Source organism: Oncorhynchus masou, chromosome 18 (assembly GCF_036934945.1).
Source record: "Oncorhynchus masou masou isolate Uvic2021 chromosome 18, UVic_Omas_1.1, whole genome shotgun sequence".
Taxonomy (NCBI): Eukaryota; Metazoa; Chordata; class Actinopteri; order Salmoniformes; family Salmonidae; genus Oncorhynchus; species Oncorhynchus masou.
In genome coordinates this window covers 57,580,788-57,603,577 of record NC_088229.1, presented here as the reverse complement: position 1 = coordinate 57,603,577, position 22,790 = coordinate 57,580,788, and the positions used below count along the sequence as shown (strand labels likewise).

Genomic DNA, 22,790 nt, shown 5'->3' with positions numbered 1-22,790 from the left:
TTCAGAAACAATTCTGGCACAAAATGGCCACCATGCATCACCCAGGAGGGTGTTGCTGCATTACAACCAAGCATGAGATGGGCGACTCCCCCAGACGTCCAAGATCCTCGGATGAGGTTGAACAACTTGCACTACACTAAAGCCATCCGTTGTCATTGGTATCATTACCAGTGAGGCCGCAGGGGGAAGACTGGGAGAGGAAGTGAGCCTGGATAGTGCCACATTGTGTGGTGGGGTTGATGGTGAGAAGGGCCCCATGGTGAAGGGCTGGGGGATTACCATAATCTACACCGGCAGCCAATGAACCAACCAGCCACCCACTGCACCGCGCCAAGGTCACCCTGCCTGCTTCCTGGATGTAGATTCACACTACCCTGCCCCCGGGAGACTACATTGAGGGGCTCACAGCCACAGAACTACACACAAGGCCAGGGGCTTAATGCAGCACCAAGGTTTATAGAAAATACAGGTTAAAACAGAGCTCAGTACAGGCTATACTACTAATGTACTGTGTAGTGTAGAACACCATTCATAAATTCCCAGAACCAAACGTATAATAAAGCAAGTGACTCAACTAGCAGAAACAAAGCCATATTGACAACTACATAAGCCAAAAGAGTGTCTCCTCTGTCTCAAATCAGACCAGTGTATATTAAATATTCTTCCGCCTGGAATCAGAGCCTCAGTGTCAGGGTGTCCGAGTCACGCCCTGAGTCACCTCTCCCTGGCACCCGAGGTGATTTATCTAGCCTTGTGTTCTCTGCACCCTCTTCTCTCCTCTACTCTTCCACTGTGCTCTCGTTCTCCCTTTCCCTCTCTCTAAAGGCTTGGCTTAAAGTTTTCCCACATTGGGCCTCAGAAAAGGGAAAATAACTGTCTGATCGGAATCTTCTGGAACACGACAGCCATACCAGGTATCCACAACAACACTCATACAAATCAACTTCCTGGGAAGAGATTAAAGAGGGCCAAGATTCTAACATTGTATTCTGATAAAACAATTATTTCAAATACAAAGGATAGCTAATCCATCTCATATCATGGCGCATCGAATTCCTATGCCTTAAATTTCCCCTTTGGGAAATACAATGTGGACTCCTTAATACCGATTTAATGTGTATCCTTGACATGATGGAACTATGAGACAAAATTGACAATGACTTGTCAACCCACACGGGTCCCTTGCAAAGAAATGTGAATATTTTCTAAAAAAAAATAGAAGGCGGTTTGTGGAAATATCATAGCAATTTCTACAAAACTGAAGAACAGAGAAAACAAAAAATTGGATTCAGTCCCATCTCAGGTTTTTATCACAATGACAACTGGATGCCCAACAGAATGCTCCTGAATCAAACCCATTAAGAGAGAACTCAATGATGGATTGAAACCATTATTCGAAATGAGAATCAGCATTACTGCAAAGCCATATCGTTGTTTGAATGAATATGTTGATATCAGAGCTACAGTATGGATTTTTCCACATACACTACATGACCAAAAGTATATGGACACTTGTTTGTCGAACAACTCATTCCAAAATCATGGACACTACTATGGAGTTGCCCCCCCCCCCCTCCCTTTGCTGCTATAACAGCCTCCACTCTTCTGTGAAGGCGTTCCACTAGATGTTGGAACATTGCTGCGGGGACTTCAGCCACAAGCCACAACATTGCTGCTTCCATTCAGCCACAAGAGCATCAGTGTGGTCGGGCACTGATGTTGGGCAATTAGGCCTGGCTTGCAGTCGGCATTCAAATTCATCCCAAAGGTGTTCGATGGGGTTGAGGTCAGGGCTCTGTGCCTGTCAAGTTCTTCCACACCAATCTCGACCAACCATTTCTGTATGGACCTCGCTTTGTGCATGAGGGGCATTGTCATGCTGAAACAGGAAAGGGACTTCCCTAAACTGTAGGAAGCATTGAATCGTCCAGAATGTCATTGTATGCTGTAGTGTTAAGATTTCCCTTTACTGGAACTAAGGGGCCTAGCCCAAACTATGAAAAACAGCCCCAAACCATTATTCCTCCTCCACCAAACTTTACATCTGGCACTATGCATTGGGGCTGGTAGCGTTCTCCTGGCATTCGCTAAACCCAGATTCGTCCGTCAGACTGCCAGATGGTGAAGCATGATTCATCATTCCAGAGAACGCATTTCCACTGCTCCAGAGTCCAATGGCGGCGAGCTTTACAGCACACCAGTAGACGCTTGGCATTACGCATGGTGATCTTAGACTTGTGTGCGGCTGCTCGGGCCATGGAAGTATCTACTGTCTTCTCTGGGATGTCGATGTCACGTCTACTCCCGGTCCCCCACTCCAGAGCTCGACGTCGCCGGTCTACTAACCACCGGTCCTGGCAACCCATCATTACGCACACCTGGCAACCATCATTACGCACATCTGCACCCCATCATGAGGCACACCTGGACTCCATCACTCCCTGATGACTTCCCCTTTATCTAGCACTCCGTTGCATCACCCATGAGGTAGTATTGTTTCCTGTTTTCATGTTCATGGTTCTGTATTCACTCTGGTCGTTCCTATTGAACTCACTGACTGCACCTGCTTCCTGCGTCTCTGTTACAGTCAAAATCAATTCAGGATGATTTGATAGCTTCCATTGCAAGTGAGATTAAAAGAGAGGTTGGCGCAGCACATTTTCTCGCATGGCAAATGGGTGAAATCCCAGACATCAGCTGTCGCTCGCAGTTCTTAGTTAGTGTCTGTTATGTGGACGATCAGGGCTTTATTCGGGAACATTTATTTGGCTAATTTGATGCGCAGTCTATGTTTTACTTTGTGAAGTCTGAGATGTCTGAGTTTAACTTCATGGAGAAACGTGTTGCCCAAACCTATGATGGTGCTGCTCTAATGGAATGGATCTGCTATTTATATTTACAGTCCCCTCCCGTCCCCTGATTAAGAAGGGATGTCCACTCCACTACGTGTCAACTCTCTCCTGATATGACCTGACCTTCCTCTCCAAGCACTGTAAGAAACCCTGTCAATGTTCTCTCATTACTTTATGTCGAGTCAATCATATACACTATCACAATTACACATACACATCAATGTGTTTTTAATCCTGGCTTGGACAAACTCATTCTTCGCTTTTTTTGTCTAACTGTGTTGTGTTCTTGCATTTTGACTTCCCAGTCAAATCCTGTCCTGCCCTCAGTGGAAGTGTGGCGCTGTTCTCCAGCACCATCCAACCACGATGAGCCTGCCCTGCACTGAAGTCAAGTCTCTGAACAGCTCCACTCATGCCTCATACCCTCATTCAGTCACTGCTGTGATCACTTCCCAACACTGTAAGTAGGCCTCTCATTCACATTCCCCATCATATTTTACTCTAAATGTCTTTGTTAAGTGTTTAAGGTTATAAAATAATTTGCCATGAACGATTTTGAAACGGGCTTTGTCGTCTCTGTGCGGTCTGCGCCTATACCGTGGGTCTCCCATCCTCCTAAATTGTTCAGGTCACCAGCCGCCACTGGTCCTTATGGGTCTACAAAGTCCACTGCTTTTTGGTCAACACCCACACACTAATGCACACACACTAATGAAAGTATAAGCGTATTTACACTTGGAAATACAAGGCTTTGTGCAGTGACCTTCTATTACAATAATTAATTAATTAGGCTATGTTCTGGTGGATACTGAAAACAGGCACGCAGTGCAGCTTTCATGGATTAGCAAGGCTTCATCATCCTTCACATAATTTAATGAAGAACTGATGGTATATTTACTCAAAAGAGAAACCTGAAAATAACTATAGATTGGACATGTTTACTGTGTATAATCGACTTCCTTTAACTTGTGTACCGCGCGCGAACACACACACACACACACACTACCTGCTGAAGGTCTGTGAGGATGTAATCACAGAGCACAACTAAACCCTGTGAGGTCTACTGCTCTCCAAGAAAAACAAACTCATTCTGACACGATTGAACTCATATAGGCAAGACAAAACATGAATATAAACATGAGGCTACAAACTGAGTTCCAGTAATCTGTATCCCTGGGCAACTTTTATATAATTCACAAACAATCAAAGAGAGGAGATTTCTGGGAAATACAGAGACTTGAATGCAAAGAAGACTCAATGTCACATAGTTGTTCTCCTTGAGGTATGCCTTAACTTCACAAAAGATAGACATATTGGAATAACCCATGGAAAGCACAGTAGAAAATGTATTGTTACGATCGCCTACGGTATGTTAATGGGGGCTGCTGCTCGGCCCAAACTCAAACTTCATATCACAGAAAATGTATTCCAACAGCATAAAGCTTTAAAGCTTGCTATATCGTGTCTGCCATTAAATAAGCCGCACTAAAACTCCAGACGGAGCGTCAGTACCCCCCCCCCCCCTTTCCCTGTTTGATGTCTGCCTGTTATTTTCATGGAAAATGTTTGCCGAAGGCAAGAGGGCTCGGGGCTCCGTGTCTTTATTACCCTCCCCCTGTGCCTAGAGCTGCGGCGGTTGGCCCCATTAACCTCTCACCTGGAAGTCAATCCTCGCTCTCTCACAACTCCCCTGTTAGTACATGTACCTCTCATCATTAGCCCCCCTTATAACCCTACCTGAACCTGTGATTTTGAGCCCCGGCTGAGCCTATGAACCCCAAACTCCCCGGGCACTGCTCCAACTGCTTCAAAAAAGGTCTGGCACTGCTTTTCCTCCTCCTTCTTGTTTTGACTGCATCTCAAATCCCAGAATCTCGTCTGCTCTTATGCCAATACCAGGTAGACGAAGCCTGCATTACTCAGCTTCTCTCATTCGCTTTCTCTCTCTCTTTCCACCTCTCTGCGATTCTGTCATCATACATTTTTTTTTAAATCAAAGCTCCAATAATTCATAAGCATGTACTGTGTGTGTGTGCGTGCGTGCGTCATTTTCAGGGAGTACAAGGAGTTGAACGACGTTTTGTCAAGCTTACAGATGTAGTATCTTAATTTGATCACACTGTTGCTGGAGAACTTTACTGCAATGCAGGAAATATAAAACATGCAGTGTATTTGAGGTTTAAAAAAGGCTTCTGAAGTTTAGAATTTCCACTTTGAAATTACAGACTTGATTTTCTCTTACGAAAAATATATCAACCCCTACAAAAATATCTATTAGTTATAACCCACATAATAATTAATATTTCCTGTTGATAGATTATTTTGCTGCTGAAGCAAACTGGCTCAAATTAAGATCCTACATCTGTACGCTAGGAGGAAAACTGGGGTAGTGAAAGAATTTATGTTTTTAGTAGACAATTGAGAAACAGTCCGTGAAATTATACAGGTCTAGCAATATTTATGAATAGCGTAAAATTGGAATTAGGCTTACGAAGTCAGAAAACAAAATAATGCAGAATGTAGATGAAATTGAGCTATGGAAACAATAGTTTTGCACATCAGAGTCGATACGATTTCTGCAGTAGTGGGGGTGATATATGACAATGGAAACCACATCATCACAGAATCAAAGTGGATTCATAGGCCTCAATCTCCACACTGCCAATGAGGAGGACGGAAAGAAAGGAAGTTTGTTGTCAACAGTCCTTCAAGTGAGTCAGCTCCTTCTCTGAACAAAAGTGGTTCAAGTATACAGTTACGTGACCTGGACTCACAGAGGCTATGTAACTGAACAAAAATTAAAACCCAGCATGCAACAATTTCAACAATTTTACTGAGTTGCAGTTCATATAAGGAAATCAGTCAATTTAAATAATTTCATTAGGCCCTAATCTATGGATTTCACATGTCTGGGCAGGGGCATAGGCCCACCCACTTGGGAGTCAGGCCCACCCACTGAGGAGCCAGGCCATGCAAATCAGAGTATGTTTTTTTTCCCACAAAAGAGCTTTGTAGTAGACAGAAATACTCCTCAGTTTCATCAGCTGTCCAGGTGGCTGGTCTCAGACGATCCAGCAGGTAAAGAAGCCGGATGTGGAGGTCCTGGGCTGCTGTGGTTACATGTGGTCTGCGGTTGTGAGGCCGGTAGGACATACTGCCAAATCCTCTAAAACGACGTTGGAGGTGGCTTGTGGTAGAGAAATTAACATTTAATTATTTGGCAACAGTTCTGGTGGACATTCCTGTAGTCAGCATGCCAATTGCACGCTCCCTCAAATTGAGAAATCTGTAGCATTGTGTTGTGTGACAAAACTGCACATTTTAGAGTGGCTTTTCATTATCCCCAGCACAAGGTGCACCTGTGTAATGATCATGCTGTTTAAATCCCCTTTTTAATATGCCACACCTTTCAGATGGATGGATTATCTTGGCAAAGGAGAAATACTCACTAACATAGATGTGCACAACAATTGAGGGAAATAAGCTTTTTGTGCGTATGGAACATTTCTGGGATCTTTTTTTTCAGCTCACGAAACATGGGACCAACACTTTACATGTTACGTTTTATGTTTTTGTTCAGTATATGTGACTCATTTCAGGAAACTAGGCATATGTCGCGCATCACTACTTCACAGGAGAGGCATTTGAATGTAAAAACATTTTTTTTAAATCAAAATGCATTTTTGGCAGAAATGCATTCTGGAACATGTGAACTTTCATGTGCCTTAATAACAAACTTGTATGCCATCTGTAAATATGAATTAAATTGTTAAATTACGAGCCTAGTTGGTTAAGCCACAGAAAAAGACAGGAAACTTCCCACTAGCCATGATTGGCTGAGATAATGAATGGGCTGGACATGCCGAGAGATTATTTCAGATTGGTCTGCCATGGAGCATGCTTCTTTCTAACATGAGCTGCTTGGTATGTGTAGGTAGCTAATCCTTCTAACGCTGCTTTTTTGAAAGATATCCCGAAGAACTGCTCTCTGCTTTCTGGGGGACCCCGTTTTGAAATCAGTGGAATGTCCAGCGAAAGCAGAGTATGACAGCTAAGGAGATGGAGAAAATCCAGCTACCATGCTTGACCGTTGGTATGAGGTTCTCATGCCATTATGCCTGGCGAAAACCAAACACTGCATTCCACATTAAGAATCTTCCACCATCGTTTAAGCACGATGGTGGTAGTGTGGTGGTTTGGGGATGCTTTGCTGCCTCAGGACCTGGATGACTTGCCTTAATAGACGGAACCATGAATTCTCCTCTGTATCAGATAATTCTACAGGAAAATATCAGGCCATCTGTCTGTGAGCTGAAGCTGAAGTACAGCTGGGTCATGAAGCAAGACAATGATCCAAAACACACAATCAAGTCTACATAAAATGGCTAAAAAACAACAAATTTGAAGTTTTGGAATGGCCTCGTCAAAGTCCAGACTTAATCCCAACTGAAATGTTGTGGCAGGACTTGAAACGAGTAGTTCATGGAAAACCCACAAAAGTTGCTGAGTTAAAGCAGTTCTGCATGCAAGAGTGGAATGATCAACAACTACAGGAAGCATTTAGTTGCTGTCATTGCAGATAAAGGTGGCACAACCAGTTATTGAGTATAAGGGGCAATTCACTTTTTCAGAGGCATTGGGTGTTGCATAACTTCGTTCATGAAATAAATTAAATAAGTACGTAATTATGTGTTATTTGTTCACTCAGGTTCCATTTATCTAATATTAGGTTTTGGTTGAAGATCATTCTGTAATAAAAGTAGAGAAAATTGTAAAGGGGCAAATACTTTTTCACAGCACTGTAGCTAGCTAACACGCTAGAAACAAAACAAAACATTGCCTGGTTTGCTAGATTGACATATACTACATTCATTTTTAAACAGATGGGTTCGTTGGTGTTAAAATACACCAGTTATGCAATGTTGGACCACCAGGCTGCTAATGTCATGCAGCCTGTCATTTTTGTGTTTATACTTATTCATAAAGACAACGACAAGTTTGATGTCGGACGACAATAGAATGTTCCTGATGTCACAGCTACAGACATGTCGATAGACGTAGTAAAAACAAGCCTTTAGTCTTGAAATCTTTGGTTGTTTAGTACACTACCATACTCACTCTGTTTAGCACATGGCCTCACATGTGAATCCTTAAAGAAACAGGTGGAGCTAAGGCTTAAGTGCGTGTGAACCATGCTGAATGGGTGTAGACAAAGAAGAGCTCTCCAGTAGGGATACCAATACATTCAAGGGCCATTTTCTCAAATGTGGGGTTACAAGTTGATCAACTTTCAAAGCAGAATTGCTTTCCCATTAGTCCTCAACTGTAGTGTATGATATACAATGTTCAATGAGTCTCTACTTTTATCCAATGTAGAAAACACCAATACAAGTTTTGCTACATAAGACCGAATCGAGCCGGTCTGTCTCATATATCAAAAGGATCAAACAGACCACAACAGTACGTCATCTTTGAAGTGCACATACTAAAACACTTATACAAGCCACTGTGTTGGATGAGAACAGTAGTGCACACTTACCCTTTATGGCTAACTTATCAGCCACGGGGAACAGACTAATACACAAAGGGACCACAACATCACACCAACACAAAACTAAAACACCAAAGTACCAAAATAGGGTACTATCCGCAGTACAACACAGCGATGGCTAACACATTAACCCACGATAGTATCACATCAACCAATGATGCTAACACAGTGACACTCACCTGCCACTACACCAGCCATGTAGAGCAGACTGATGCGTAGGATGCCATGGACCATCTCCAAGGGAACGCCGATCATCAGCTGGAGAAGAGCGTTGAACCCCAGCTGTTCCAACCTGAGAGACACAGTGAACAGTGGACACTGTGGACACTGGTCTCAATGACAAAGGAATAATGCATAGTGTTTTAAATCAGCTCCTTTGGTCTAGACACTTCATCAAAGGTATGTACAGAAGTCATCTATCACAGTCTATCCATCAACCCCGTCTATTATCTGTCAATGCAGTATCAATTACGTTTGGCTTTGCACTGTGTGTGTGTGTGTGTGTGTGTGTGTGTGTGTGTGTGTGTGTGTGTGTGTGTGTGTGTGTGTGTGTGTGTGTGTGTGTGTGTGTGTGTGTGTGTGTGTGTGTGTGTGTGTGTGTGTGTGTGTGTGTGTGAGGTGGGGTGGTTTCTTACCCAACGTGCATGAACATGTAGCTGAAGAAGCGCCACACCTGGAGGCGGTGTCTGGGGTGGTACACCAGGGAGCTCTTCATGAAGTCTGGCTGGTATGTCTGCAGTACCCACTTATTCAGCATGATGCCATAGCACATGAACACAACGATCTGACGGGAGAGGCGACACACGCGCTGGGTTCACACCCACGTCTCTTCATTCAGACACTCATTTATATCACATAGTACAGAGTTCTGTTATGAGAGCCAATTGGGATTCAGCTAATAAATGCCCTGAATGTTGTCTTTTCATTTTTTTGTTGCCTTGCGTTGGTTGAAGACTTCCATTGGCACCGACAGGCGATGCACATCGAGAGAGAGACACACACAGCTGGTCCGATTCCATTAGCTCCTTTTCATAGATCAATTAATCATCATTTCAATGAATTTAAATGAACGGGAAATAGTCTTTATCGTAGCCAAATTGTCATTACAGACCGTTCCCTGCCATTGTGAAGCATTTAAGAGCACTTACAGTACTTGGCTTTCGTCAGAATGACAGTGAGTTCGAAGAGGAAGTGCTGTGGCTTTATATCATTGCCGATTCAAGTCATGGCCACCCGGGCTAAAGTGGTCTGGTGGTTTTCTCTTTTTCCCGTCACTAAATTGTTCCATTAATATCACTAAACTGGCCAGAGAATATTCCACTGGCTTGGTTGCCCAGTTCGACATCAGTTGCTGATAAGAATCCAAGAATCCGAACATGAAAGCCAATTTGACAGTGTTGCCTTCGAGATCTGGCATTGAATATACGCACACTTAACCACTGTTTACCAAAGCGTGGGTCAGTGTCCAGACTGCCCAGTGCCCATAATTTTGGTCACATCCATTTCCTCATTCCTCAAGCTAAAGATCTTTTATGCCAGAAACATTGTACTGCTTATTTTAAAGGTCATAAGTCAATACTAACATCTTCGGGTGGATCACAACGCAATAAGGTCTTAACAATGAGCAGCTCAGTCATCTTAGACCTCTCACCTGGATGATGGTAATGATGGCCATGAAGACAGGAGGAGGACACAAGCTGTTCTGGTGGAAGTACCAGCGCCGGTCTGTCTCACAGGGCAGGATCTCATAGGCCACGTAGCGCACAAAGCGCTTGTACACGCCCAGGCCCGTCTCGTCCAATAGGATCTCCCGCTGCAGTGTGCGGCGGCCATTGGCGATGGCTCGTCGGAAACTGCTGGAGCGCTTGCTGCTCATCTGAGGAGGGTGGAAGATAAGAGAGAGAGAGACAAAGAGAGAAGGAGTGAGCGAGAAGGGGGAGAGAGAGAGAGAGAGAGAGAGAGAGGTTAGGATTTCTTTGAATCTGACAGAGAAAGCGATAATTTGATTGGAAATTAGAATTGGCATGCTAAATACCTTCAACTGCTTGAAGAAGTTGAAACACGACCATTATGCAGTAACCCCATGTCTTTCAAAAGTGCTGAAGCAAACTTTTAAAGGCACAGAGAACCGAAAAGCCATGTAGACTAGCTGGGGCTAAGACATTCAATGTGCTAACTTTAAACAAATAGAATCTCCGTTCCTCCAGTTTCCATAGGAGAGTAAAGATGTACCTCAACTTGAACCTTTCAGTGCTAAAAGTGGAGGAGATTATTTCAGCGCTGCCTTGCCTTGACAGGTACACGTGGCGCCTCTCTTCACTCAAAATAAACGTGCGACTTTGCCACTGAGGGGCAAAGCTTTGCTGAATAGAGCTGTTTTGTCCGAGGAGGAGGGAAGGAGAATGTGGTGGGGAGACGGGTGACAGGCTCCTGTTATCATGGAGACTCCAGGTTTGCTAAGTGAGCAGTAAACGGCACAGCTGGGGGCTAGCGTGACATGGTACACGGAACCCTGGATGTCTGCTGCTTTGGTAGGACATTGAGCTAACACCCTGGTGCAACCATCACTCTGACAGTTGAAGCCCGAAATACCACTAAATATTACTAGATAAGACACATATTGTAGCATGAATCTGGAAGAAAATGAATGTCCTCTTAAATAAAGGTGAGATTCAAAATATTCTAGCGAAAATAAATCTGAAAAGCTCCACAAGGAAAGGACAGTGGAAAAGGTCAACCGATCCGCGTTTACCTATACAATGGAGAAATGCTTCAATCCAAGATGATACACAGGCAATATTGCAAGCCACATTCCTACTGTATCCATCTGTACTGCAGCAGTTGTCAGAGTCCCCACAGACTCCACCAGACAGGCAGCGAAAGCAAACCAACCGTAATTCATTAGGTGCTGTTGTGTGCAGGCTCATTACATCCGGACATTGTGGGGAGCATAATAATAATGAAAGAAATCGGGGGCAATATCAATACAGCGCTAATTAAAGAAAGAAAAACAAGGAGACTAAGAAATATATAAACAAACCAATCACATATAAATGGAACTTAGCCGTCTGAGGATATTAAAGTAAATAATTTAATAATAACATAAATACAGTTAGTCTGTAGAGCGGTGGTGGATGGTGGTGGGGAAGTTTAGTGGAACGGGATGCCGTATTAAGTAATTACGATGCCGGGGTTGAACAATGAGCGAGTGTGGGCCTGTGGCATGGCGATAACCAGCGTGAGCGCGAGAGGCGCTGCCGGCCCTCCCGTGGAAGCACCACAGCATATTTTAGCACGGAGATCGAGCCCAGGGAATGTAATTATATTGTACGTGCGCTAGGAGGGAGGGGAAAGCAGCAGCGAGGGGGTGGGAGACATTAGGAAGTAAGGAAAGGTTAATTAGAGTGTTTCCAGGGAGGGAAGGGAAATTAGGGTGTTTCCACCCGTCTTCAATAATGTCTTTCTTAGAAGACTTAAGATAAAAGGAAGGTGTTTGTGCGTGGTTGGGGCTGATGTATACACAAATGTCTTTTTTTCCTTCTCTGTGGGATTTGTTTTTTAAACGATGCCTGTGTTTCCAGTGTTTCATCTGTTTGTTCTCCCAAAACACCTGCTGCCTCTCCTCTTAGTGACACGTTTCATCTCGCTCGCTGACATTTGTGCTCCTGAATGTTCCCGGGAGACATTTCCCGAAAGACACTTATCCTTCTGCCCCGCCTTCTCCATCAGACATGAGGGACCGCCGCTTCTCAGGTGAGCATTAAGCGCGGCCTTTGAAGTTCGGGATGTGAGAGAGGGAGGCAGACAATAAAGCACGTTAGCGTGGGAGCTGGCGACTTGACTGGCGAGCACTGAGAAACTCAGTAGGAGCACTCTAGCAGGGCGTACTAGCATCCCATCACTACTCACACGAGGACCTCAGACTCTGGCATCAACATGGTCCACTGCTAAAACTTCCCTGACAAGAAGGAGACGTCTGCCAGGGAAAATAATTGATATTAATGGATAAGTCTGAGGATGGAGCTTTAGATAGAATCCCGGATTGGACCTAATTGACATCGGTGTGTGTATGCGTGTGTGTCCAGTCGTGTGTATTTAAAACAGCAAGGTGGTTACAGTACATGTTGGTACTCAGCTCAGCTCCAGCCTCTGTCCTTCATGACTTAATTAGTACTGGTCAATACAGTACTGCTCAATAGTTTGAATTAATAATGAAACATAAAGATGCTATTTGTTCCATAGTCATCTCTTTATAGAGGTACATGTGTATATTTTGTTTGGTATAGAGTCATTCTAAATTATTCAGGCTATCCATTCCAGAACATTTCCAAAGTTGGGCCTGATGCTCACCAAACAATGTGAGCTGAACTTATTTCATGTGTAGAGTCAGAGAGTCCTACTGCTAAATGCTAGCTAGACGAATAATCAAATGTATTAATAAAGCCTTTTTTTCTTCAGATATCACTTTTTTCACCTTTATTTAACTAGGCAAGTCAGTTAAGAACACATTCTCATTTTCAATGACGGCCTAGAAACAGTGGGTTAACTGCCTGTTCAGGGGCAGAACGACAGATTTTTTTACCTTGTCAGCTCGGGGATTCGATCTTGCAACCTTTCTAGTCCAACGCTCTTACTAGTCCAACGCTCTAACCACTAGGCTACTAGGCTACCTGCCACATAGTACTATTCAGAAACCCAGCCTAAAACCACAAACAGCAAGCAATGCAGAACTCATTCAATGAATGTTACTAAATGATTTACTACATACTGTGCAGAACCAGGTTGGAATCCTAATGTCCTAATGAAGGTTAAATAAAAAAGTCCTGAATCACCAATGCAGTAAATGACTCACCATCACTTAGTTCTGTTAAACAGGAACAGCACACAATTTACTTCTCATTTACTGGTCATTAATAATGCATTATTAAGCTATTAAATACACACACACACACAGTAATATAAGAGAAACTAAATCACTGTGTTCGCCCACCTTCTCCACTGACCCAGATTCTCAGAGCCATTCTACCAAAAACCCTTTTAAAATGAGAGCCCACCTTTATCTCCAAAGCAGCCCATAGCCATAACCCTCCTTCATGGTTTAATCATCAGGACCTAAACTGGAAAAACCTTCACTCCACGACACTTAAGCAAAGTGCACCACTTTAGAGCCAGCAACCCACCTAAAAGAGACATGGTGCTTGCCTGAGTTTGTAGTGTGTATTGCGAGGGTGTGTGGTGTGTGTGTGTGTTGCGAGGGTGTGTTTGTGTGTTGCGAAGGTGTGTGTGGAGCTGATGAACAGCCACTGTGTGTGTGTGTGTGTGTGTGTGTGTGTGTGTGTGTGTGTGTGTGTGTGTGTGTGAGAAAGGGATGATAAGGTGCATCTGTTCCTCTTTGTCTTTCCCTCCAGTGAGATCCTGCTCGTCAACTCAGAAGACAGATGCACCCTGGGCACTAAACACTGTCAGCACGACTCCGTTGAAGTCTCAAAACACTAGAACGACCACACTGGAGCCACTAAATATCCCAAATGGCCTTGCTAGGGACACTAAACACTCCCAAAGAGAGCTTCAGTCAGGTCACAGGTGACAAACGGCGCTCTGGGCTTAGGGTGTCAACCTCATCCCCTCTTCAAGCGAAGCAAAAACACAGAGAATCCCTGCAGCAATATTGGTGTTAAATAGAAAACTGTAAATATTGTCACTTCACTATATACTGTTGTTGACTGAAGCATGCTTGGTAAAGTTTGCCTAGCGTTTTCTATATTTGTCTGCCATGACTAAATCACAACGCACACTGACAGATGGTGGCAGCAGTGGGATCCGTATTGGTGTATCTCTCCGATTAAGGAGGAACAATGACTAGGGAAAGGGATTTTTCCTGAACACAGTCACCTGACAATGAGGTGTGTGTCTGTAAGTGTGTGTGTATGTGTGTTTGTAAGTGTGTGTGGGCCTCTCGGAGTCTGCGATCCCCCTGAGAGGCTTTAGCGGAGCATGAGTTACCCCCCCCCCCCAGGCTGGCCCGATGGAGCTCTCCGGCTCCGATCAGCCGGCATGAAAAACACGGACGAAGTCAAACACATTCAAACACTCACGCAGCCATAAGCTACTGAACTTGTGGGCCAAGAGCTCGCTTCCGACACATTTACACCCAGTCACGTCGAGACAGTTTGTGTGGATCAACAACTCACACCGAGCCCGAAGACCAATAGAGCGAAGGAAAGTTTAACATCCCTGTTCAGCAGACTAACAGGATGAAAGTCCCACGCCTCGGGGCCAAAAGGCTAGACATAACTGCTGATGTACAGTATGTAGAGTGCACAGATGTGTGAAAACACACGCACAGCACACACGCACACACACGCTCCACAGGCAGGGGTGTTTTATCTTCTTTGCCAGGTCTTAATTCAGGCCATACGGCAGACGTTCGACACTGGTGGTAATATAATGGCAGCGGTGCGCTTCCCAACTCAAAATACCATTCCTCTGACACATACTGTCAGTGGTGTCCCCCTTTTAATTCTCCCTGAAGGAGAGGGAGGGAGAGAGGCAGGCAGACGGAGGAAAAGTGAAGGAGATGGAAAGAGAAAGAAAGAAGGGACCAAAGGAAGAAGAGAGAAGGAAAAATAAAGCGTGATAGAAAGAGAAGAAGACAACCAGAGGAAGGCAGGGGTGGGGGGGGGGGGGTGTCAGCTTGGCTATGACCTGGTTAAAAATGTCACGCTACATTTGCATATTCTCCCCAACAAACTAAACCAGACCTGCTCCTATAAGACACACATCACACAGAGAAGAGAACAGATTCCCGTCAGCATTTGAATATCATCCAAATGAGTCAGCAAATCGGTACGCTGAGCGTGTGTACGGTGAATGAGTCTGTGTGTGTATGTGTTAGCCTCCCTGATCATGTGTTAGTGAGCAAGTGCACGTCCTCTGTGTGTGTGTGTCTGTGCCCATCCAGTGAAAAATGGATGCAAACTGTGTGTGCGCACACGTTTGTCAGACAAATCTTTACCAATCAGACATGGATGTCGATATCTCTGTGAGGCTGAGCATTCTCAAATGACCTTAGATCACTGCCTGCTTCTACCAATGCTGGGCTGATCGAACCCCATTTGCATTTGGCTGACGGTGAATATTAAACTGTCTCGCTGATGCTGCCTAAACCTGGGGAGGGTTTTAACATACGATCTGGAGCTACACGGGTGATGAAGAAGAAGATAAATTCTGAGGGGGGGGGATACTATTAAAGGAGGATAAGATTTGCAGAAGGGGGTAGTCGGAGGGAAGAGTATCACATCTGGGATGGAGGGAGTAACAGAAGGAAGAGGCATGAAGATCCAAAAAGGGAGGGGTGGACAGTAGGAGAAGGGCAAACTAAAGGAAGGGGTTGGAATGTCGGCGAGAGCACCTGCATCTGCATTGCTGCTCACACACTAGAAGCTAGACCTGAGCATTTAGAATGGGAACTAAATTCAACAGCTTTCATTACAAACTATGAGCAGAAAAGAACGAAGGAAGGAACCAGCTTAGGGAAGTGAAAACATGTCAGGAATTGCATCGTGTTGAATGAATCACGCTGCATAAACCCATATGCTGCAAGGAGAAGAAACATGCTCTGGTCTACGGCTACACTCAAGACTAAGAATCACCTCAGCCCCTTTAAAAGGCTTTGCATTAATGTGATATATCGGAACAAAGGTCTAAACACAGACAGGTTAAGTGGAGAGGAATGAACAAGAATATCTCTGACCTCCTAGCAGCATCAGAACTCAAAACACTGCTCAGTAGAAGACATTGAGGCAGAATTTCCCCTTTGCTCTACCAACAGCTTATACAGTATAATGATTAACCGTGTGTGTGTGTGTGTGTGTGTGTGTGTGTGTGTGTGTGGCATTTGTGTGTGTATTTATTTATCATTACATTTTGTTTGTGTGTATTTATAATTACATTTAATTAGAAAGATCAAACCTCTTTCTGAAGAACAAAAGACTGCAATGGGCAGGTACACTTTGACATCATGAACCTCGAATCATTCTGTAGCAAGTGTGTGCACATACTATACGTGCTTCTGTGTGTGTGCGTGTATGTGCGTGGGCGTGTGTTGGTGTGCGTGTGTGTGTCCATTCCCTGTCACTCACCAGCTCGATGAGCTCCTGGTAGCACACCTGTCCATCCTCGTTGCTCTGCACCAGTGCAAACAGCATGTCCAGTTTGGAGGGGTCCAGCTGCAGCTCATGGTGCTCCACCAGACTGGTGAAGTTCTCCACTGCAATGAAACCGGTGTTGTCTGGGTCCAGCTGTCAAAACACAACAACACATGAATATCAGTGCAGGCTGATCAGAATGCTGCTGGTGACGATTCTAGTAGTAGGGCTTATTAGCAAGGATCGGCTCAATTCAGGGAACTCAAGATTTGAAAAGTGACATTCCGTTCCTACGTTGAGTAAATTGAAAGGGAATTAATCCTGTTCAATTCAAATAATTCTCTTTCTCTACCTCCCGTTCTTGATATACAAAACACATCTCATCTGCAGTGCTTTTTAAAAGCACATTGCGCTCAATAGACAACACTTATGTAGAGGGGTACTGTGGTTATCGACTAGTCCATAGACAACAGTCGACAGCAGACAGACAATAGAACAAACAGACCAGGACAATGGAGAGTAACGGAGGCAAGAGAGAAGAGTCTGTCAATGAGAGCAGCATTAATTAAGCCATACTTTCAGTGGGAACGTCAATGGAAGAATTAGACCAGCCTTAAAAACAGAACACTAGCTAGCTGTATTTATTCGAATTAAATGGGCAGGCGAGAAGAACAGAGCAGGCTGATAACATCAGTCATTTGGCAGGACTGATAACCAAATTGGGCCAACATGTCAAAATGGTACACCGTGACCTGAACCCACTGTACGACTGAAATCCCACCGCTGTCACCATATGTCGTTGTACAGAATGAAATCAGTAGAGAGCATTAGATTCTCTGGAGTCTTTCCTTTCATTTTGGAGTCGAAGTCAGTTTTTCCTTCTAACGAGTTTAGTGAGTCGCGTTCTAGCTGAATTTGTGGACCAATCAGGACAGTGTGGTTTTCATTAATCACCACTCTCACTGTGAGGCGACCGGCCCCTGTGGGTTACTACCGCTGAAGCTCGCACGCCTCGGTCTACCCGTGATTAATTTAAGTGGGGGAGTGTCATAAAAATCGCCAGAGTTTAACCGTCCGAAATAGTGCCGGTTAAAAATGGCCCATAAAGTATAGGGTGTGTATGTGCGTGTGGTGTACAGTGTGTATGAGCCCTCGTCCGACTGTGTTTTTATGTTTGTACTGTATCTATCCATCATCAACTGCCTATTTTCCTTCCTTTTTTAAATATTCAATTTAATTTGATTCAATGGCTCATTAATATTCCGTGCTAGTTTTTCATTAGGGTGTCTAGTTTGAGTTGTCTAGTCCTGTGTATGAGTTTACCTAAGGCCAAACCCATCCAGCACAAACAGACCATATGGGACGACCGCTCAGTGCCTACACCTTTACTATGTTTCCTGTAATGCTAACGTAGACTCATTATTCATCTGAGAGTAAACCAACAGCTCCTTGTCGCTCCAGGGCGGAACAATGGTCTTTCAGCTGTTGCATCACTCTGGAGTCACCCACAGTGTGTATCATGTTGGTCTGTGTAAAGATGGGAGGGACTCTCAATGTTCCCCATTGTGGTTTGGGACCTTTCGTTCTGAATATAGATGGCCCTGTGACTCAGTGGGCAGAGGTAATTTCCCTGACTGCCTCAGGATCAGGAGTGGAGAGTGGTTGTATAAACACTGAGCCTGGCAGTACCCGTCTATACTGCAGCTGCCACAAGGTCAACAGCTTTACAGCTCAATTTAGCAAGGAAGATCAATCAGAAAATCCTTGGGAGTGCCTTATACATAGTGTGTGTGTTTGTGTGTGTTTTGTGTGTGTGTGTGTTTTGTTGTGTTTTGTTGTGTTACAGACTGAAAAAAAATGTCTTAAATAAAGATTTATTTTGGTCACTGGCCTACACACAATACCCCATGATGTCTAAATGGAATTATGTTTTTCGAAATGTTTACAAATGAATAAAAAATGAAAAGCTGAAAGGGCTTGAGTCAATAAGTATTTAACCTCTTTGTTCAGGGATAAAAATGTGCTTAAGAATCCACATATTACTTGCATGGACTCACTTTGTGTGCAATAATAGTGTTTAACATGATTTTTGAATGACTACCCCATCTCTGTACCCCATCCCACACAGGTTCCTCAGTCGAGCTGTGAATTTCAAACACAGATTCAACCACAAATACCAGGAAAGTTTTTCCATTGTCTTACAAAGGGAACCTATTGCACCTAAATCAGACAATGAATATCTCTTTGATTTGATTTGATTTGAATTACATTTTGGATGGTGTATCAATACACCCAGTCCTTCCTAACTCAGTTGCCGGTGAGGAAGGAAACTACTCAGGGATTTCACCATGAGGCCAATGGTGACTTTAAAACAGTTGAAGAGTATAATTTCTGTGATAGAGAACAACAACATTGTAGTTACTCCACAATACTAACCTTATTGATAGAGTGAAAAGAAGAAAGCCTGTACAGAATACAAATATTCTAAAACCTGCATCCTGTTTGCAATCAAGCACTAAAGTAAAACTGCAAAAAATGTGGGTAAAGCAATTCATTTTTGTTCTGAATACAAAGTGTTATGTTTGGGGCAAATCCAATACATTAGCAAGTACCACTCTCCATATTTTCAAGCATAGTGGTGGCTGCATCATGTTATGGTATGCTTGTAAACGTTAAGGACTGGGGAGTTTTTCAGGATAAAAAAGAAATGGAAGTAAGCACAGGCAAAATCCTAGAGGAAAATCTGGTTCAGTCAATTTTCAGCAGGACAACAAGCTAAAACACAAGACCAAATCTACACTGGAGTTGCTTACCAAGTTAGAGTTTTTCTTAAATCTACTTGAAAATCTATGGCAATACATGAAAATGGTTGTCTTGCAATGATCAACAACCAATTTGACAGAGCTTGAAGAATTTGAAAATTAATAATGGGCAAATGTTGCATAATCCAGATGTGGAAAGCTCTTAGAGACTCACAGCTGTAATTGCTGCCAAAGGTGCATACAAAATATTGACTCAGAGGTGGGAATACTTATGTAAATGAGATATTTCTATATTTAATTTTCAATAAATTTGCTAACATTTCCACAAAAAAAAAAACATTTTTACTTTGTCATTATGGCTATTGTGTGTCCATGGGTGAGAAAAAAAGTTTGGAATACAGGCTGTAAACACAGCAAAATGTGGAATAAGTCAAGGGGTATGAATACTTTCTGAAGGCCTATCACTCTCTCTTTGTGGAGTTATTTTCCTCGTCCACTGTACTGATTTCAGCAGCGTTTACAGCTGTTTAATTGAACAAAACCAACTCTTTAATTCAAATGAATCGACTGTTTACCCTCCCCAGGTCTCTTGTTATTTATTTATTAACCCAGGGGCAGGGTACCAGCAGTCATGTACTAGTGTGTAAGCTTGATGATGGTTCAAGTCAGATGGTAGCATGTTAGCTCTGTTGATACTAGCAATCAAATGTTAGCGCCCTACCCTTTCTGAATGCTAATAGCAGCAACGACTGTAAATGCCTGTGTTTTCATTATCACACTTTGTTGTAAAAGCTATTTTTAATCCCAACAGGCAGGCACACGTACAAATGTACACACACGTGGACACGGACACAAGCATTTCACTGCAAGGTCTACACCTGTTGTTTTCGTCGCATGTGATGAATAACATTTGATTTGAAACACGCGGATACGGACACACCCACACACAAACTGGTAATCAGTCAACTCGTGACATAACACACACTGGGTAATCTCTGCTGAACGCCGGGGCCCCTCACTGGCTGGACCTGACCACCTGGAGCTTGTATGAGGCTTCCTGAAATGCAGCTAAAGCGAAAGCATGTATGAAAATGAACCAAGAAAGAAAGAAGGCTCAGATCTATTTTTACTTAATCCCCTTACTGTGTGTTTCATGGAGGTTTGTTGAATCACAGTCGATTCTGCCCCCGGTGCCGAGGAGAGAGAGCGAAGGGGTGCAGATACAACCAGCGTTTTACACAGGCTGAGTGTAGGACACTAGGATGATAGGAGGGGGCGAAAGGGAGGGCAGGACCATAATCATGGTTTGAGTTTTACTGAGGTTCGGAAGGGGGGGCAAGCAAAAAAAACAGCAAAAGTTTGCAAAAATGACCCCAGCCATTATTACCTTGACTGCTGTAGGTTCATTCACTTCAACCAATCTACAAACACATAGCCTATTAGCTATACAGATGTAATGTTTCTCCCTGAAAGGAGGGAAATATGAGAAATTATTCACACTGACACGTATAGCATCAGCGACTGTTCAGTCAGTTGTAATGATGAATAGCATAAAATCCTCAACTCTTTACATAGATATCTCTTTTCTCAAACTACACAGCCTTCACGTTTGTATTCCGAGGCATTACTAATCAAGCTCTGCACAAACACATCAATGGAGCACAGAGATGATCGTATTATCACATACACATGAATTTCTAGGATATTACTTACTATTCTGTATTAATATCAGTGATATAGAGGTAAACAACCACTGATATAAACAAAAACATTTTTATAACTTTGTTTGCATCTTAATGTAGGGGAGATAGGCTATGTGGAGATGTTCATATTGAAACATACTGTATCTTTTCCCTAACTTGTTTGATAAGATTAGTACAGATTTTCTCAGGTGTCACCACATGGGGCCCCGACCCCAAGTATGGGAACCACTGTACTAAGCTCTCTCTCTGCTTGATTCCTCTCTCTCTCTGACTCCTCTGCTTCCTTCTGCATGCATTGCAGCCTACCTCAGCTTCACCACTGAGCGCCACATCACCTTCCGTCTCAGTAGTCTATTCTCTGTAAAGCAAAGTTATTATGAGATCTTAGTAGCCTGCGAAGGTAGGCTCCGTTTAACGTTAGCTTCTTGATTCATCCTTCTAGCTGGCTACGTAATACTAGCCAGAGCCCTTCAACCAGGAGGCTCCTCAAAAGAGGATGGGGATCACCATCCTACTCAGTTTATTTCATAAAAATAAAAGTTGTGATACATTAAAGGGGAATTTCACCCTGGGAGAATCTGGGCTTGTTTTCATCATGTCCGAGGCATTTCTAGGTCAGTGAAATGTGTTTCACACATAACTGCCCAGGAGGAAGGTCTGGGCTTTGCGCGCTGACTGATACACCTTATGACTGCTTCTGGTGTCCTTGATATGGTTGTCCTTGTCCTTGATATGGTTGTCCTCGTTTGATAGAGCCATTGGAAGTATTTCAATTATGTTTCTATCAACGGATTCATTGCTAGATATGCAAGCTGACAGCTTTTCTCCAGTCTCTGAAAGACTACAACCCGTGTGGTGTGGGGTGGTGCTTCGTGCTCTTGCCCTGTCCCTCCACTAATGCAGGCTTTTTTGAAAGGGAGACGTACACCAATAACACAATCCTTTGGTCAAAACTGAAAAAACTGACCAGACCGCAATGGCTTCAAGTGATTCCTCTCACCAACACGAATTGAACAATGAAGCCTTTTTTTAGTTGCTACATGGTCACATTCAACCATACATGTTTCAACCCGGAATATAGCGAAGAGGATTTGAAACAAAGAGTTGAATTTAGCTAAAAGCTCAGCTACAGCCAATGGCAGCACCAAGAGGGAAGATCACAAATATTGTGGCTTGCTAAGTAAGTTATTTTTTCCTGCAAGCCCCGTAGCTAGCTAAATTTAGTTTATCTACTGAAACTCATATTGTGTATTGCTGGCTAACATGTGTTACAGTTAATTTTTCTGTTTGCTAACTTAACATGTGTTACACATAATTTTTATGTTTGCAAACTTAGGTAGGTAGCTAGCTAGTCTAGCTTGCTAAGTTAGCTAAACAACTACAGGTAGTCATATCTATGACTAAAAGTAGATTAGTTGTACAATCGGAGATCTATTGTATCTCGATTGTAAAACCTCTTCTCTTTTTAGTTGTGAACGCCTCTCCTTTGCTGATTACCAATTCTCTTAGCTACAGATTGTTCCACCAGATAATGTGATTTAACCAAAGATTTTTGCTATCATTTACTGGGAGTTAACATTAGCTAGGTGGCTAGGTGGCTAATGCTAACGTTAGCTAGGTGGTTAATGTAAGCTACGCTAGGGTTTAGGGTTAAGGTTAAGGTTAGGAGTTACGTTAAAGTTCTAAGGTTAGGGTTACCAAACAAGCTAAGTAGTTGCAAAGTAGTAAGTAGTTGAAAAGTTGCTAATTAGCTCAAATGCTAAAGTTGTCCGTGA

General features: G+C 43.4%; 1 protein-coding gene across 1 annotated transcript in view; it reads right to left on the bottom strand.

Moving 5' to 3' along the window:
• Positions 1-22,790, bottom strand: part of rhbdl1 (rhomboid, veinlet-like 1 (Drosophila)) — a 63,945-nt gene that overhangs the window by 34,839 nt on the left and 6,316 nt on the right. Inside the window, exons 2-5 of the mRNA XM_064923844.1 lie at positions 16,545-16,703; positions 10,055-10,279; positions 9,039-9,187; positions 8,583-8,695 (exon numbers count right to left, since the gene is read on the bottom strand). Coding sequence (XP_064779916.1) covers positions 8,583-8,695; positions 9,039-9,187; positions 10,055-10,279; positions 16,545-16,703 — 646 coding nt within the window. The remainder of the gene's footprint in view (positions 1-8,582; positions 8,696-9,038; positions 9,188-10,054; positions 10,280-16,544; positions 16,704-22,790) is intronic.